A 19,339-nucleotide genomic window follows, 5' to 3' on the forward strand; every position below is an offset into this window, starting at 1 on the left:
TTTTTGGGTTCACTATCCCTTTAAGATAGTTGTAACTAAACAACTTCCTGTACAACGACTTAACTCACTGCTTAACTACCATGCGTTGTATCGTAAAGGAAATCAACTAGCTAGTCTCGACTGTTTCCCGAAACCGTATTGTTGCAAATCGTTCGTACATTCATGATGTCACGCAGGTGGTGGAGTAATAACTGCTTTTAATTAATTAATTTGAGATTGAATCATGCTATAAATTATGGATTATGGATTTTTTGCTATAACATGGACATGGACATGGCACCTGAGGACTAATTCTTATTTTTCTCAGTTATTTAGCTTTATTTCCAGATTTAACCATAGGCTCGTTCTTATGTACTAGAGCACATGCACACTCTTCACGAAATACTTTAAATCTCTTGACAAACTTAAAAGACATAAATGACATTTGTATGTATTCGAAATAAATGAAATAGATTGTAATAAATGTCAGCTTGCTTACTTCGCTCAAGTTATGGATTTATTAAGTTCAAGTCATGCAAACAAGAAACTTTACTTCTAACCACAGGTTGAGAGCTGTTGTTCCAACCATACAAGTTTTCACTTCAAGTTTGGCTTGAAATCAGCTTCACTTTTCAGATTTCAGGGCAACACTGTCTTGTGACTGACTTTAAAAAGTTATGACCAGTCCTAAAGAAGAAAATTACAACTTAATCAGTTCGTCCATCCTGCCACTGGTTTTCAGTGTGTTTTGGGATGCAATGAGCCAAAAGCAGTAATCAATCATTATTTGCCCTTCATGTATGTAAATGTCAGGAGTCAATAATGCAATGGTTATTAATTACCAAAAGGGCTGGAAGGCTGGAAAAACCTAGTAGATGTCAAAATGTCTAATCGCTCTGAGAAAACAAAGAAAATTAGCACCTGAACTCATTCATACAGTTAGCGTCTCTGTCCGAGACGACATCACACTGAGTGAACCAGCTATGAATGACACTAATTTACATGCCTTTCCTTTCACATGAAACTCCTGCTCCCCTAAACTTGAGATCACCTGAAATGCTCAAATGTCAATCCTCACGATACAGTATTATATGTGTTTGATATATGTGTTTGAGATTGGATTTGAAATGTCTCAGTGCGACTGGTACAAATATCTCAACTCCACAGAAGTAAACTAGAACATCATAAATGTGTTAAGAGTTTAAAGATATCTTGCCTTGTGTATGGTGGGTGTGGCTTTCAGCCATTTGGCCTCTCTTCTTCTCAAGTCTATAGGACTTGATTAATGCAAATTCCTATTGTGAACTCGTGTTTCCATTTGAAAGAGTTGCATCTGGTTCTGGGTATTTAAGGTAATGTTGCAAAGAGCTCAGGGCTCGATACTGTATTCAGGTCAGCCCGTAATGCTGGACGTTTTAACCCCTGCAGCATTATGTAAGCTTGATAAGTCAGGTATACATTTCATTCTTTACTTCAGAGTATTTGATGTTATATGGATTACCTTTGAATTGATTATGTAATAGGCATTATACATTTACCTGACTGTTAATAAATTGTTACACTTTGATTGATTCTGACTTGCTATAGAATTATTCAGGTTACGAACGGACATAATTTCAACAAAGGGCCGATCATTTTGTAAGTGGGAAAGTATCATCAGTGGGTCACTTTTAGTGGGGATCAATAATAATGATAAACCATATAGTATTAATTAAATGACTAATAATTGTTGTTAAATAACGTAAAACAGAAATGATTCAAGTATATTTTAAATCACAAGCTAACAGGACAAATGGAAATCTCCAAAATACAGCATATATTCTCAACAACAGATAATAATTATGTAATGAACATATCTGGTACTGTCTTAACCTTTTAATTTTAGTGCAAATAATGTACACAAACAAATGTTCAGGATATGGGTGTCTTGCATCAGACGTCTATGATTAGTGAGTGTGAGTTTCACTTAGAAACAACACTGAACCACACTGAGCAATTTTCCGTGATGTAACAATGAAAGTATGCTGTGCGGTGTGAAAACATGCATACATCTTCTGCTTCCTGTTAGCCAGACAGTACTATACAGCTTCACAAAACTGACTGCGTGAATGAACTAAATCCTTTTAGAGCCTTGAAAATGTTGCTTAACTTTGTCTGGTTATGTATAACCCGCAGAGGGGGTATCAGGAGACCCGGATTGATGCATACTCTGAAAACTCTTCTCTTGTTGGACGGGGTGTGGTAGATGATGGTGCTGGTGTGAGGTGATTCAGAGATGCATATAAAACCTGGCTTGATCTGTTCTCTCTCCAGTTGGACAAACAATCATCACCTCCACAATCTGACAGAGGTGATGTAAACTGTACAGGTGGTAATGTTAAACTGCATGTGTTTCTGCCATGAGAGTGCCGCCATGTTTCTTCTGAGTACTGGACAATGCCATCACGCTTCAGAACACTAGGGCTTGGTGATGTCAAGACAGATGTTGCTGTATACTGCAAAATAACAAGACAATCATTAACATTGAATTGTGCAATGGTTTTGCAATTATGTTAGAGCTATATACTTGTTGAGCACATGACTGTTAACTAATTGTTAAATTGTTACTTCAGTGATTTAGCATTAAAGGACAACTCCGGCAAGTTTTTACGTTTATCTTGATCGTTATATCTTTGTGAGTACAGTCTATATATATATATATATATATATATATATATATATATATATATATATATATATAAAAATGAACCGGATTGGTCCTTGCAACACGGAGTTATTACAGTTAATGCCCAGAGCCCCCCTCAGCTAAAACAGCGCTTTGGGGGCATGAATGAAACGGGTGTCTTTGTGCCTCTTAACAGACACAAAATGCAATTAAAATGTCCGTCCAACATGAACAGGTCCCTCACACGACAACGAGATGCGTTTAGCCACTTAGCCATTGTATAAATTGACCTGTTTTAGCCGTCTAGCTGTGTCTCGCGTTGAAGTCCCGTGGGGACTCGGCGGTAGACGGGAAATAGAAAGTCCAGTTGGTAAGAGCGTGATGTGTGTGTAAAGCAAGATTATTTTAAATTATTGCACATCTTTCCTCAAGCCGAGTGTGCCCAAATGGAAGGATAAATAAAGTTTACTTTACCTCCTCAGTGTCTGCACCCGTCTTTAACCACGGAATGGCCTTTTCTTCAACCGGCCCGGCTGTGTTGTGTCTTTATAAGTTAGTCAAGTGTTCGCTGCAAATTTTTACAATTCGGAAAGGCACAAATGCGAACAATTTCTTCTTCACTCGCAAGCCCGATTGGATTATCACTCTAGTGATGTCCGGTCATGAACGAATCGTTCTTTTTAACCGGTTATTTTGAACCGGTTCTTTTTAGTGAACCGGGGCGAACCAGTTCAAATCGGACTGAATCGTTCTAAACGGTTTGCGTCTCAAATCATCGCTGACCACACACGTTACTTTAGTTACTCACTTTCTGACATGAGTGACAGTCCCTCCGTATTTAAATAAACAAATGTCTTGAATGATATGTTGTAACTCCAACCGTTCACTGAATTAAGTCATATTTTGCTGAGATCTGATGAACTCACGAGCAGCGGTCCTCATCGGATCAGCAGTACAGAATCGAAAACTATTTCTCTCTGACACATTCAACACTGAGGACCGACGAGCCGATGAGCGAGCCTCTTCCTAAATTCGATGCTCTTCTTGACTTTACAGCTACCGCTGCGTTCCCAACGGACTTAAGTGCAGGACACAGCTAGACGGCTAAAACAGGTGTATTTAAACAATGGCTAAGTGGCTAAACGCATCTCGTTGTCATGTGAGGGACCTGTTCATGTTGGACGGACATTTTAATTGCATTTTGTGTCTGTTAAGAGGCACAAAGACATCCGTTACGTTTATGCCCCCATAGCGCCGTTATAGCTGAGGGGGGGCTCTGGGCATTAATTGAAATAACTCTAAAATTGAAGGACCAATCCGGTTCGATCATTCTAATATGCTCCCGGGTTTCTACTGATACAAAGCCATATGCTAAATCGCTGAAGTAACCCTTTAAAGCTGCAGTCCATAAGTTTTGCCTCTTTGTCGCCATCTCTGTTTAAAACCTGCAATTGCAGTTATTTGTCGGAATTATCGTCTTTACGTGGGTTGGCCATTGTCATGGCTCCTCAGTGCGGATGAATGTATTGAGGAGTTTTGGTGTGTGTCATTCATTCACTGCACCAGTGTGGATACTATAGATGTAACAATACAATACAGTTTTATTCCACGATTCAATACAACCACATATTGTTTTTTAACCATGGTTTTCGATTCGGTTCTGATGGCTTATAACTTCAGGTTTTTGTTTTTCTATTCTTAGGTGAAAGGAAAAGCAAGACGTTAAGGAGAAAAACATAATATATGTTTTTATTACAATTACATTTGTTTATTTTACTTAAAACTGCACTGTTTTATTTCTCCGTCCGCTAGAGCAGCAGTTCCCAAAGTGGGGGTTGCGGAGTGGGGTGCGAGGGATGATTTCCAGATTTTTTATTTTTTTATTTTTTATGATTATTATTTTTATATATTTTTTAAAAGGTTGTAATGATGTGAGTATAAATTTAGGATAATTAAAATAAACTGAAAGTAAAACTTTGTAAAACTTAGTAAAACTTTGTTTGCTCTGATTAATTATGACAGTTAAGTGACGGCATGTTGCCAAGTCCGCGGGCTACTTTAGCACAGATGCCGCGGGCTGTTTTTCATGTTCGCGGGTTGAAGTGACAATACAATTATGTTATATTTAGCGCCGGAAATACTCATTTTAAGAGGAAACCCTGGCAAAAAAAACCATATATTTTACCCTCCGGAATGCATTTTTTTTTTTGACCAGGGAACTCCTAAAAACGCGATTGGGCTTGTTTTGGGCTAATTTTAAGTTGCAATTGGGCGGGTTTTGTTGTGAAAACCTGGCAACCCTGCAATTTACAGCACAACAGCATGCAGTGATTCTCTGGAATACAAGGATTGGACCCACTTTATATTAGGTGGCCTTAACTACTATGTAATAACATTTTAATTAATCATTTGATACAATGCACTTATTGTGTACATACATGTATTTACATGGAGACAGATAGACACAGTCGAGTTTGAGCTCAAAATCGTGGGGCATGTGGTCTTCACCTCACAGCCGGTGGAGAAGAATTAGGATAGGACTCGGGCAGAAATCATGTTTGTGGATGCGGTTATTAACATTACTGTAGTGTGAAGCAGAGCAGGAGCGTGTGTTGAGGAGCTGAGAAAGGCCGTTGGACCGATTGTTGTGCAACACACACGGACACAGTCGCGGGTGGCATTTCCGCTTTTCCGGTCAAGAGTATGAGGAAACGCAGCTCTGTTTATCATATTAAATACATTAACACACAATATGTGTGTTTAAAATGATGTTATGACGTTACTCTGTGTGTTCGCTCAGCGGCTGATGTGACACATGTTGCACATTACTAAGAGGAAAGCGTTTCTGCCAAATAAACCCGGGGACAGAAGGTAACGCTGATAAGATGCAATTAACAGGCGACTCGTCAGACATCCCAGCTACTTAGTTAAAATAGCAATTTTCTAACAATTTACAAATAGTTGGAAAAAGTTTGGGTATTGAACAACAAAATATAACACTGGCCTATTTTTTTTATTCTTTATATATATATATATATATATATATATATATATATATATATATATATATATATTAGGGGTGACCCCGATAGTCAAAGATTCGATGCATCGATATGTGGAGCCGGATTCAACCACCGATCTCACAGTCAAATCTTCGTGGGTGTTATGAAACAAGGACCATACCATTTTGGCAATATGGAGGTGCTCAATATTTTAAAGACGTGGCATGTCACTGAGCTTCGCATCTGGTGTGCGACCCCATGAAGGGCACTTAGCTTCGAGAGGCGACATTACGGCGTCTGTCCGCAGCGACTTAGGAAGTTGTTTCAAATCCTACCGTGCCACAGTGCTCCATTTCAAGGTTTTATATTTAATTTATATTAAATTGCCCTTAAGTTGTCAATGTACATACTGATTTGACTCAGTGTGAGATACCTGAGACGCGGCGCTGAGCTTTGTGTCCGGTGTGCATCCCCCTTTAGGCACAATCAACCTAAGAACATGCATGTAAACACACTCAAAGTGTTCTTTTCCTCTCTAGGCAGGTATTTTTTTTAGGTTTATCAAAATATTCTTTTATGTATTTGTGTGATGTTCTTTACATCGTTAACGGCTTTAAATTGTAATGAGAAAACGTTTTACGAATGTTTATCCACCATATTACCTTTTATGTAAACCCAAATAAGAAAGCCATTGTTAGTTCCTCTGTCAGTTGGCAGGCAGTTTTGGTCGCTTTATTAGAAGTTGTTGCCGCGTGTAAAAAAAAAAAAAAAGATATATAAATGAGCGTGGTCAGCACGAACAAATAAAGGCCGGTCTCAAATAAAGGCGGGGGGGAAATGAGTGGATAATCTCCTAAATGCCGTTAATTTAATGCGAAACCATCGTGATGCCACGCGCCCCGATGTGAGTCAGTGCGACACGCACTAATCCTGGTCTCTTCTTTAACCTAAAAACTTTACAGGGATTGCTTTGTAAATTAAATTGAGAATATAACGGATGCATGTGCCATTTTAAATAGGCTACTGTAGTCTATGAGAGATGTGACATCTGTGAAAATGCTGTGTCCGGCAGGCTACAAATATCGATCTTCACAATGCGTGCGCCTCAATCTGCTCCGTCAGTAGTCAGGGCACTGATCAGGGAGGCAGCCCATTGACTTATCGGTATGTCCTGATCAGTATCCTGATCAGTGCCCTGACTACTGAATAGGGAGCTGATTAAGACGCACCTAATATTAGCCTCTCGTCTCCGTTATGTCTTAAGGGTGTCGCACCCAAGCCTGGACTGTCACTCCATCACAAACTACATTACCCATAATCCTTTGCCCAGGACTCATTAGCACTCACTTTTTACACCTGTCTCTCATCACCTCATTAACTCTGCCTATATATACCTTGTTCACTACTTTCTGAGCGTTTCAATGGTTTCCTCTAGTGATGTTACGTCTGACACCGATGCTCCGAAGCTTGCTTCAAACTCGAACGGTCCTTGCAGTGAACAACTGCTTCGGAGCTTGTATCATTACGTCACTAGTCACGTGAAAATGCCTTCTGAAGCAAACAAACTGCTTCACTCCTGTAGTGAACCACCTGGCTGCTTTCACAGCTCAATCAGTGTTGACAGGTTTGAAACCTGCCGGCTTTCACACGATACTGCCATGCTAAAAAATATATAAATAAATAAAACAAAAAATTATTGTGGTCTCTGCGGGTCTCTTCTGATATGTGTTGGGTTCTATTGGTGGGGGCATCACATCCTAATGGAATATGTCCCACACACAAAGAAAAAAAAATCTGTAGTGGTTTAAATTGTAAAAGCCAACGGTTCCTATTGGTATTTTAATAGAAACCAATAGAATTTCTGTGATGGTTTCCAGCTTTTTAAAGCTGGTCTGATCTTCTGTCCTTGGAAATAATTACACACCCACACATCATTAATGTTTTATTATCAACGTGAACACATGAAATTCCTCAGTATCTGTAAAATGTACCTACATAAATGAGCTTCACAGCACTAACACTGTTTCAGCTTCGATCGCCTCGGTAATCACGTAATAAACGGGGCGTGCATAAGCCTACTTGCATTTTATGGTTGTCAGCTTTGTTGCATTACATTTACTTCACCAGGAGATGGTGCTGCAAACGAACCATTTTTGACACAATTGTATCAGAAAGCAATAATGCTTTGAAACGCTTCATTTGGCCATCAATAGTTTCCTGTATCTTGGTCTTTGATTTCTTGCCTTCTCTGTGGATTACCCTTTTGCCTGTTCCTTCTGTTTTGTTTGCCTTTTCAGACTGCTTGCCTGTGTATAACCTTTTGTGTGTTTTATGGACTACGACTTTGGATTACTCTTCAATAAATACTGCATTTGGATCTTCAACCCAACCTTCTGTCTCAGAGCAGTTCGTTACAGAACGCTCAGAAATGCAGTTGTGACACTAAACAAGACTTCACACTGAGTAAACAAGGTATATATAGAAAGAGACAATGAGGTGATGAGACACAGGTGTAAACAGTGAGTGCTAATGAGTCCTAGGAAAAGGATTATGGGTAATGTAGTTTGTGATGGAGTGACAGTCCGGGGTGGAGTGCCCTCTGGTGGTGATCATGGGCACTCACACTGGTGAATTGTGACATGTATGATTAGCGGTATATATGGAGATTAAAGTTTTAGCCTATTCTATAACATAATCTAAAAATATTTTGAGATATTTATCATTTTATGGTTTATTGTTCTTGTGGAAGTTGATTACTTTGTACTGAGGACATGATAAAATTAAATGTATCGATCAATAAAAAGGTGTGTAAAATACAAAATAGAAGTTTTATACCTGTTTAAGTGATGACCCAAATATATAATTTAAGCAATTTCTTCTAAATATGTGACTCATTTTATAGAATATATGAGTAAGTAAATTTTAGAGACAGAAAAGTCACTGTATGTCATGTTAATCCCCTTACGGAAGTGAACCATGGTTTTACTATAAAATAAAAACAAAAAACAAACAAACAAACAAAAAAACATGATTATTGTATTTAAACCATGCAAATTAACTTACTCTAACCATAGTTTAACATTGGTATTTGTGGTAAAACTCTGGTACAAATACAATCAACTAACCAAATAAACCATGGTTACCACACTCTTACTGTAATGAAACCACGGTTACTACACTTTTACTATAATAAAACCATGGTTATTTTTATTATATTGGAATGGATTGATAGAATGAGTACTGTAGCCCTACAATATTTTTTTCAAAAGCAGATTTGAGACATTTTAATCGTCCACGATCAAAAATCATGATATTGCACACCCCACTCAGATTTAAAAAAAAAGTTGGTTCCCCCTGCAGCCTCATTTCACCACTCCATTAAAGTGTGAAATCTGACACCATTGCAAGCGTAGCTAAACACAGCTTTAGTGCATAGTAATTAGAAATTTGCTCATATCAGCGTGTAAACTCACAGGCACACTCAAACAGAGCCAATTTGGAGAGAAATAAAAATAATTATTAAATGCAAAACCTAAGCGCTTATTGCACCGTGAATCCCGTACCGAACGGTTCAATATTATATTGATAATTGTGGCCCTAGTGTATACTGTACTTCGGAATCACAGATTCTACGTCTTGGAAGTACGACCAAAATAAGTATCTCCCACAAAATGTCATCTGAGCAAGTAAGTAACATGTCGCCACGTTTGTTCTGACCAACTGAGAAAAAAAGCATTACAATAAATAATGCTATATGTTGTTCAATTTTATGATCGCTTAGCTCATATCACATCAGACGGGTGTGCAAATTATTATTGTCCTACTTTGTTGCCAAATGGTTAATGTTAACAACATCAGCATTGCGTAACTACAAGTGTGTATTAGCGTTACCGGTAGATTTTTAATTTGGTACAGTCAAATCTTTTGCTTTTACAGGTGAATCTCCAGATGTCACTGATGATTGTCGTTTGGACCTTTCTGGATTACAGTCTGCCATCAAAATGATACGCTTAATTATTCCAGCTGTGAGAAAAGGCTATAAATGATCCGCCACCTGCAGCATCCTCACATGCGATAGCACAAATTATAACGCATTATTACAAGCTTACCCTTGTAATTCGGGCTACGGTAAGGAGATAACTTTTACTTTTTTTTTCTTTGAATTTTTTTACCAAAAAATGTACGTACTGCAGCTTTAAGTAATATGTAATTTTGGCTTTGACATCCACACTAAACCATAGATTGGCTGGAATTTGTTAGAATTTGAATTGGAATGAGAGGTAGAAAAATGGAAATGGTTTGGTTTAAAGGAATTGTATGTAAGATTGTGACCAAAACTGTTACTGCAATCACTTTCAAATTACAGTAGAGAGGTGTATCTCTCCCCCTCCCCCCTGACTCGAGGTTGTCAGATAGGCTGCAGGATCAGCAGGAGCGTTTGTAGCTGAAGCTGTGGTAACTAGAGCAGATCTGGCAACCCGGAAGCCGAAACACTACTGACTTCATGATTGGTCGATAGGTGGAGGGTGGAGCTTCAGGCCAAAACACAACCTGTCAACATCAGTTGAGGGCTGCAACAACAACTTTTAAATGACAATATCCTGGCCGGACTACTGTTGTCAGTGATATAAGTATTTGAAATTAACATGATTTCTTAATGTCTAGAGACATATGGGCCATTTTATGATTAATTGAAATATATTTCTTACATACAGTTCCTTTAAGGTTCCCATCTTTAAGCTGCATTGACTTCGTTTTGAAAATTATAGGAAATTGTGACCTCTCAGAACAATATGTTAAACAAACAAACAAAAAATTAGTAAATACAATCAAATTTAGATTCCTTAAAAATGTCTATATGATGGCATTTCACACTCTGATTGTTAAGGTCATGTGTAAATTAACGACATTTCTGATAACATGTTTATGGGTAATTTATATATTTTTTTAAATATTGTTTTTTACTACTATTTAGAGTAATTTATAAAAACTTACCTGAACCTGCGCTCTCTGTGTTTTCCTTTTTCTGGAAGCTGACAATCATCAGTAAAGGGACAAAGTCAGGATCAAGCCAGAACTTAAGGGTTAGTTCACCCAAAAAGGAAAATGATTTCATGAATTACTCACCTTCATGTCGTTTGACACCCGTAAGACTTTCGTTCATCTTCAGAACACAAATGAAGATATTTTTGTTGAAAGCTGATGCCTGAGAAAGGCTTCAGAAAGGCCTCCATTGGCATTCAGTACATCCCCACTCACAAGACCCATAAAGGCACTAAAAACGACATTACAAAGACTACAGTGGCTGTACAATAATTTTACAATGCGACGAAAATTGTTATTGTGTGCACAAAAATCTAAATAACGACTTTATCCACCAAGGTGTATTGATGTGGACACATGCGCGAGAATATGGCGCAGATCCACCGTTCAGATACATGACCCGGAAGAGGAGGAGCGCCGCTATCGCATGAGTTCCAGGTGAGTTCAGGTCAGACACCTACACGGAAGACAATAACTTACCGGATAAAGTCATTATTTTGATTTTTTTTTTGCGCACAAAAACTATTCTCGTCGCATTGTAAAATTATTGGACAGCCACTGTAGTGAGATGAACTTTGTAATGAAGTCTTTAGTGCCTTTATGGGTCTTGTGAGTGGGAATGTACTGAATGCCAATGGAGGCCTTTCTGAAGCCTTTCTCAGCCATCAGCTTTCAACAAAAAATATCTTCATTTGTGTTCTGAAGATGAACGAAGGTGATACGGGTGTCCAACGACATGAGGGTGAGTAATTAATGAAATAATTTTTATTTTTGGGTGAACTAACCCTTTAAAGATGTCAAAATAACAGAAAATTACAAATGACTTACTTTTAGATCCAATAATACACAGGATAAAGATAAGCGTTAACATGAGAACAGCAATCACTACACCCACACAGATGAAGAGATACGGCAGCCACCATGGGTTTAAATCAGAGCTAGTGTCTGTTGTGTCTCTCTCAGTGTTGTCTTTCTCTTCTGTCACTAAGAAAACAAAAACTAGCATCATTTTTACAAAAGAGAAGCAATGTTTACTCTAAGGCTGGAACACTATACAGTAATACTTAAAAGCTTTGTGAACTGAATAATATGAAATGTTTGAGAAGAACAAGCATTCTGCAATAAGAATGAAACTGCTCTTACTTTCAGTGCAAGACATTTCATCTTCCATGCTGTTCTCTGTGAAAGATTTAAAACGTCTTTAAAACTTTGATAATTCAAAAATTACTGCAGTAACATAAACCTTCTTTGTTAACATAAAAAAAAGTTAATACATTTTTTTTTAGAAAATACCTGAAACAGAAATATTAATATAATGGCTATAAGCTGATGAGTTTGATAACTGTAGTTCACATCTGTAGAGGCCATCATGATCCTTCGATATATTTGTGAAAGTTAAATATGAAGTCAACAGATCTGGTGATGAATAGTTCTGCGATGATGACGTTTGAGCTGATCCCAACACTGGAGTCCATAGGTTCGCTTTAGTCCATGTAATACTGAATCTCTGATCATCACAATACTTCAGATCACAGGAGATCCTGAAAGGCTTGTTTATACAGACTTTATGAACAGTCCCTCTCCGAACTTTAAAGACAGGACATATGGGGGTATGACCTAAAACATAAAATATTGCAGCAAATGTATGAAGGCAATAACACCAGTATAAAGTTACAACATTAAAACAATCACAAGGATCAAATGAGACCGTGCTAAGGAAATTAACATATAAACGTTCCACTTCACTGCTTTGCTGTACGCAGCAGTTCTAATAGCAAACAGACAATAAATGTCCAACTGTAAAGCATTTGCTTTTAAGCGTTTGTTACACTGGTTTGTATTATAAAGACTACAAATGAAAAGTGTTTGGAAACAAACTAAACGACACTGTAAAAAAAAAAAAGTCAGGTCTCCAATTGAAAATTTTCTAGTGACTGATCACATCTAAATTTTTCAGTCTGTGAATTGATGCAATTTAATTCACAGCATTTAAATTCGGCCAACTGAAAAATTTAAATGTGATCAGTCACTAGAAAATTTTCAATTGGAGACCTGACTTTTACAGTGTAAGGTGTGGTTTTAAACATAACGTTATGTCACCTAAAATACCCCTCAATGTAAAATTCCACTTGCAACTTTTTATAACATCTTTTAATTTAAATTCTTTCTGCACCGCCACAATCTGTTAAACATTTAATAAAAGTAAATCAACCTTAAACCTTAAAAAAATCAATAGAAGTTAAACCTTAAACTCACCTTGGATGTCAGTGCTCACATGGAGGATGAAAACAGCAAACGCGTCCAGGAACAAAGCTGTCTTCCTCAGGCATAGCCAATCCATCTTAAACACAAGTATGCCAAAATGGTCTCCAAAATATAAATTAATTCAGTTTAATCCTCACAGTCACCAACTAAATCATACAACTACACACTTATTTCTGTCACTTCGTCATTGTGCTCTTCATTTTTCTACTTGTGGTTTCTATTTCCTTTACCTACGCATTATGCACTCATCCTGCTCCGTGTGCTTTTGCACATGTTTAGTGAGCTTCACGTGATTTGGACAGGAGAGCAGTTTTTTCTCTGCAGTTTTGTTGCTATGCAAACTTGATGTACAGTTATTACACCTTACTGAAGCACAAATAAATACCCTTGTATTTGTAGTTGTTTAGAATGTAAGTGGAAAAAAAAACTCTCACACATCCACAGTTGTGTTAAAGGTGCCCTAGAATGAAATTGAATTAACCTTGCCATGGTGAAATAATAAGAGTTCAGTACATGGACATCACATACTGTGAGTCTCAAACATCATTGCCTCCTACTCCTAAACACCACGGAAAAAAGTGCTTCTCAACATAAACCCAACCGTGACGCAAGCGTTGGGGATCATTTATATGCACGCCCCCAACATTTGCATCTGTCCAAACATGTTCATTGTCAGGCGGAACTGACGGAGCGAATCATCAGGTTAACAAGCTGCTCGAATGGACACACGTCATGTTCCAGGCTGTGCAGGAGACTTTTCTACCCTTCCCACAGATAAAAAATGTCAACAGTCATGGTATGGCGTTATTTCCCTGTCAAATGTCGAGAGCACATTATTGTAGCGCGAAAGTACATTAATATAGTGCGCGAGCGCGAATCTCTCTGCTTGAGCGCGGAATGTAATGCGCGAGCGCAAATCTCCCTCTGCTCGCGCGCGGAATGTAATGTGCGAGCGCGAATCTCGCTGCTCGTGCGCGAGAACTCTGCGTGCGCTTCTCAGATACGCTGCTCTTGTTAGAATATTTTGTCTGGGCTCACTCAGAGAACATGCCTGCACTTAAAACGTGCTCCTCCGCTCGCTTACGCATAAATACTCTTCTCTACGATTTATTTCTCTTTGCTCTTGGAATAAAAGCTATCAAAACGGCAACAACCAATCAGACATAGGCTTCAGCGACTGACCAATGAAAACGCGACATCGTACAGGGAATCTTATTGGTTGATATTGAACCGCACATGGAATCAGAAAGAATCACTTCAATCAAGACAAGCCAAGATGGATCCGCCGAATCCACGATCTCAGGTAAGTTTACCAGTTTTATTTGTTTTGATGTTAAATTATTATGTCAAATGTTTCTTAGAAATGTCTGGTAAGAGGGCGATTGGATTATTTTACATATAAATCAGATAAATGATCTAACGTTCATCTCTCTCTATCTGCATCTGTATTGTAAACATTAAGTAATATGTAAGTAATTTTGTTTACAAGGTTGGTCTGGACCACTCTTGGCTATACCTTATCAATGTCGACAGCCTATTGAAATATAATTTTTAAAATTATAAAGCTGTAGGCCTAACACACTACTATAGTTCTAATAGTTCTAATACTATTATGCTACTATTTACTATGCATTCCTTTGTGTTCAGCAGATGAAAAAAAAATCATACTGGTTTTAACTACTTGAGGAGTGTTAAATTATGACAGAATTTTCATTTTTTGGGGGAACTATCCCTTTAATCAACAATATGTTATAGTTCGGGGAACACATCTAGAAATTGTATATCTTCATTTAAGATATATACCCCCCCCCCCCCCCCCCCCCCCCCCTACAGATCTTGCTTAGACAACTGGTCTTGGACAGATTACTGAATAAGCTGCAGTATATTGTTAGCCATTCTGCCTCAGGCCTCAACCTCGATTATCTACATTTCATTTGCACACATGAACTAATACTCATTGATGCATTAGAACAGTGGTTCTCAAACCTGTCCTAGGGACCCCTCACCATTGCACATTTTGCATGTTCCCTCATCAAACAAACCCAATTCAAGTCTTGCAGTCTCTACTAATGAGCTGATGATTTGAATCAGGTGTGTTAGATGAGGGAGACATGCAAAATGTGCACTGGTTGGGGGTCCCCAGGACAGGTTTGAGAACCACTGCATTAGAAGAACAAAACGTTATCCCAGAATGCATTGTAAATGCCCTTAGGGACCTCTGTATTTTGGTGAGAGAGCAGGTTGAAAATGAAACAAATGAAACACTTCAAATTGAGGTGGAGGCAGTCGCGGGAGTTATGGGACGACCTAAAATCACAGTTGAAAATGAGAAGATTAAGTCCTTGCTAGACATTCAGCTGACCGTCCCTTGCATAGCCAAACTGTTAGGAGTTAGTGAAAGTACAGTTTTCCGTAGGATGAGAGAGTTTGGACTGTCTGTGTCAGACTCCTACAATAGGTGACCAAGAGCTTGATATGTTAGTGACCAACATCAAGTCTCAAATGCCTCATGTGGGCTATAGATTGATGATGGGAAGGTTGAGATCTCTAGGTTACAAGATACAGTGGAGCAGACTGAGGGCATCTATGCACAGAGTAGATGCAGTTGGGATTTTTTCCCGCATGACACAGCTAGGCTGTGTAGTGAGGAGAAAATACTCTGTCAGGGCCCCTCTCAGTCTAGTGCATGTGGATACCAACCACAAACTGATAAGGTAGGTTTCTAACTTTTTTTGTACAATTTTACATGAGACAGCAATATAAATAATTAATACAATCAGTTTTCTCTTTCAACTAGATACAACATTGTCATATTTGGGGGCATTGATGGTTTTTCCAGAAAGGTAATAAGCTGTGTTTTTATTGGTTATAATGAAACTGTTATTATATATTTTGTTGTGATAGATACTGTCCATTCCAAATAAACATTATGCTATGGATTTTCTCTCTTTAGATAATGTACTTGGATGCAGCTAACAACAAGGCATCAACTGCCTTTACCTTCTTTTTACAATCCATTGAGAAGAACGGTGTGCCTTCAAGGTAATTGCTAGTAAAACTGTATTTTTTTATAGTACATTTGAACAGGGGCGTAGGAGCAACTTTGACATTGGGGGGGACATTTTCGCCGCTATGAATCAACGTCCATCCCACCAACATAATAGTAACAGTAGCCTATAGTGACGTGGTACAAAATGTATAGAATCACAAACAGCAAATAAATAAACAAAATCATCAATTTATCATCTGTTTAAATCATCTGTTTATTATTACACAAATATTGAAGTTGGGAAACATAAAAGTGTACAAACCCCTCCTGTAATTGCAGGCAGAAAGGAAAGTAGCACTTTAAAAGGCAAATATTTGATTCGTAACCCCCCAAAAATACAACAGTAGAAATATCCTTTAAAAATGTTGTTGTTATTATAAATAATCTCCCATTCAGTGGCCTAGCTAATGATGGGCCCCAGTGCAGGCTATTAGGCCCCCCCTAACCTAGCATGTAACACTTTAGGTTTCATTTCTATATCAGGATATCGGTTTTTTATTATTATTTACAAATCAAATATTAATGGCTTATTCTGTGTCACCGTAGGGCCTACATCCCTTAATCATAAAAAAGACACTCTTTTATAATCACTAAGATTCCAAATGTGAGTTATTTAGGGGGGTTCGGGGGCATGCTCCCCCGAGAAAATTTAGATTTCTAGGATCTACATATGTGCATTTTAAGATGTTCTGAAGGCCAAAAAAGTAGATAACAATATTACTATAGACTCATCAAGATGGACATGTTGACATAGGCTACTTTTTTGTGAGTTTGTCCGTTCAAACGCAAGACTTGAAAGAGAACTCAATATTAGCGCGCTGTGAGACTGCACGCTTTCGGATGAGTGCACAGAGACAGATGTTCCCGTTCGCGTCTTCTGCCACTACACGCGGGTGATGATGATGAAAATGACTGTCCATATTTGAACCTAAGGCAGCACTCGCATGCATTGAACAAAGTTTATTTCACGAGTTCACACTTACAAATAATTCAGATAGAATAAATGGTATGCGTATTTGGCGTGCTGTCCGAGGAGAGGGCTCCGAGCTCGGTATTTGGCCCGAACCCAGAGTACTCCCCCCGTATTTCTGGTTAGGAAAGTTAACCAGGTGCGTGTGAGGTAGAAGGGGTGGTGGAGGGATGCTGCAAACTTTGTCAAGGAACGTTGGTGAGTTGACTGGGTATTTATGTGATCCTCCACTTGAGCTGATTGGTAGACATGTTGATTACTGATTGTTGACAGCTGGTTGGAATGACATCATGATTAGGTAGATCATTTGAACGTGCTTCTCCCGAACTTAGTTTTTTAAGAAACATCATTTCACGAGTTCACACTTACAAATAATTCAGATAGAATAAATGGTATGCGTATTTGGCGTGCTGTCCGAGGAGAGGGCTCCGAGCTCGGTATTTGGCCCGAACCCAGAGTACTCCCCCAAAAAATTGCTACTAGCATAGGACAGCAGCCAGTAAATGATGTTGATGCCCCCCAAAAGTTACAGAGCATGAACTGGTGCTGTGCCAATCGAAGGGGGGGATAGTCACTGGATCGGGAGATCTTGTTCATTATTGTCTGAGGTTTGTATGGTCGTGATATCAGAAAGGTGAACCTCGTTGGTAGTCAGCTGGGGTGGTTGCGTGTAGGCAAGAGGAGATAGCAGTGCTGTGGCAGTGGAGACGAGCTGTTTCAGCATACTTTCAAACGTATCCAATGAGCTGGCTGTACAAAGAATTAGGCTCCTGTAGGAGTTGAGAAGATGACACTGCTGTGGGGGTGGGACAAGTTTGGATGGAGGAACAGAACTCCTGCGGGAGTGAGGTTGGTGATACTGCTGTGGCAGTGGAGATGAGCCCTTTTAAATCTGCTTTCCAAACTATCCGAAGACCCAGTTGTACAGAGAATTGGGCTCCTGTGGGGTGGAGAAGGTGAGACTGCTGAGACAGTGAAACAGGTTTTGAAAAGACGTATCAGAGCTCCTGCGGGAGCGAAATTGACTATAACTGCTGCGGCAGAGGATACGAGACGTTTCAACTTGCTTTCCAACTATCCAAACGAACAATTTGCACGGATGATTGGGCTCCTGTGGGAATGGAGATGACGACATTGCTGTGGTATTGAAACGAGTTTCAATGGAGTATCGGGCTTTGCGAGAGCCGAGTTGTCGATACTGCTGCAGCCGTGGAGACGAGCCATTTAACTTGTTTTTCGAAACCAGTGAGCTGGGTTGGACGTAGAACTGACACTCCTGCGGAAATATGGAGAAATCACTGCTGTGGCAGTACAAGCAAGTTGAATGGAAAAAACGGAACTCTTGCGGGAGCTGAGGCGGTATCACTGCTGTGGCATTGGAGGCCTTTGGGTGGAGGAACTGGCTTCTGTTGGAGCGGAGGAGATGACACTGTTTTGCAGTAAAGTCGGTTGGAGAAACTGGGCTTCTGCTGGAGCGAATGAGATAACACTGCTACGGCAGTGAGAACTAGCTGGATGGAAAAGCTTAGCTTCTGTTAGAACGGAGGAGATACTGCTGCGGCAGTGAGAGCCAGCTGGATGGGGAATACTGAGCTTCTATTGGAGTGGAGGAGATAACACTGCTGCGGCAGTGAAAACCAGCTGGATGGAAAAGCTTAGCTTCTGTAAGAACGGAGGAGATACTGCTGCGGCAGTGAGAGCCAGCTGGATGGGGAATGCTGAGCTTCTATTGGATCGAAGGAGATACTGCTGCGGCAGTGAGAGCCAGCTGGATGGGGAATAATGAGCTTCTATTGGAGCGGAGGAGATAACACTGCTGCGGCAGTGAGAGCCAGCTGGATGGAGAATCCTGAGCTTCTGTTAGAGCGGAGGAGATAACACTGCTGCGGCAGTGAGAGCCAGCTGGATGGAGAATCCTGAGCTTCTGTTAGAGCGGAGGAGATAACACTGCTGCGGCAGTGAGAGCCAGCTGGATGGAGAATCTTGAGCTTCTGTTAGAGCGGAGGAGATAACACTGCTGCGGCAGTGAGAGCCAGCTGGATGGAGAATCCTGAACTTCTGTTAGAGCAGAGGAGATACTGCTGCGGCAATGAGAGCCAGCTGGATGAAGAATCCTGAGCTTTTGTTAGAGCGGAGGAGATAACACTGCTGCGGCAGTGAGAGCCAGCTGGATGGAGAATTCTGAACTTTTGTTAGAGCGGAGGAGAAAACACTGCTGTGGCAGTGAGAGCCGGCTGGATGGAGAATCCTGAACTTTTGTTAGAGCGGAGGAGATAAGCCGGCTGGATGGAGAATCCTGAACTTTTGTTAGAGCAGAGAAGATAACACTGCTGTGGCAGTGAAAGCCAGCTGGATGGGGAATACTG

At 39.6% G+C, this 19,339-nt stretch overlaps 1 protein-coding gene across 2 annotated transcripts; it reads right to left on the reverse strand.

The window, feature by feature from the left end:
* Positions 1–1,127: 1,127 nt before the first annotated feature.
* Positions 1,128–13,173, reverse strand: si:ch211-214p13.8 (B- and T-lymphocyte attenuator). 2 transcript variants are annotated; one of them, XM_067444938.1, is made up of 6 exons: positions 12,946–13,173; positions 11,983–12,306; positions 11,833–11,868; positions 11,518–11,667; positions 10,642–10,679; positions 1,128–2,474 (listed from the first exon to the last, which is right to left on the reverse strand). In XM_067444938.1, the coding sequence occupies exons 1-6, from the start codon at positions 13,028–13,030 to the stop codon at positions 2,163–2,165; spliced, it is 945 nt and encodes a 314-aa protein (XP_067301039.1). In that variant the 5' UTR covers positions 13,031–13,173; the 3' UTR covers positions 1,128–2,162. The 2 variants fall into 2 exon arrangements, with proteins under 2 accessions (XP_067301039.1, XP_067301038.1); XM_067444937.1 differs by having other exon boundaries at positions 11,518–11,673.
* Positions 13,174–19,339: the final 6,166 nt, after the last annotated feature.

Source organism: Pseudorasbora parva, chromosome 5, assembly GCF_024679245.1.
Source record: "Pseudorasbora parva isolate DD20220531a chromosome 5, ASM2467924v1, whole genome shotgun sequence".
NCBI lineage: Eukaryota > Metazoa > Chordata > Actinopteri > Cypriniformes > Gobionidae > Pseudorasbora > Pseudorasbora parva.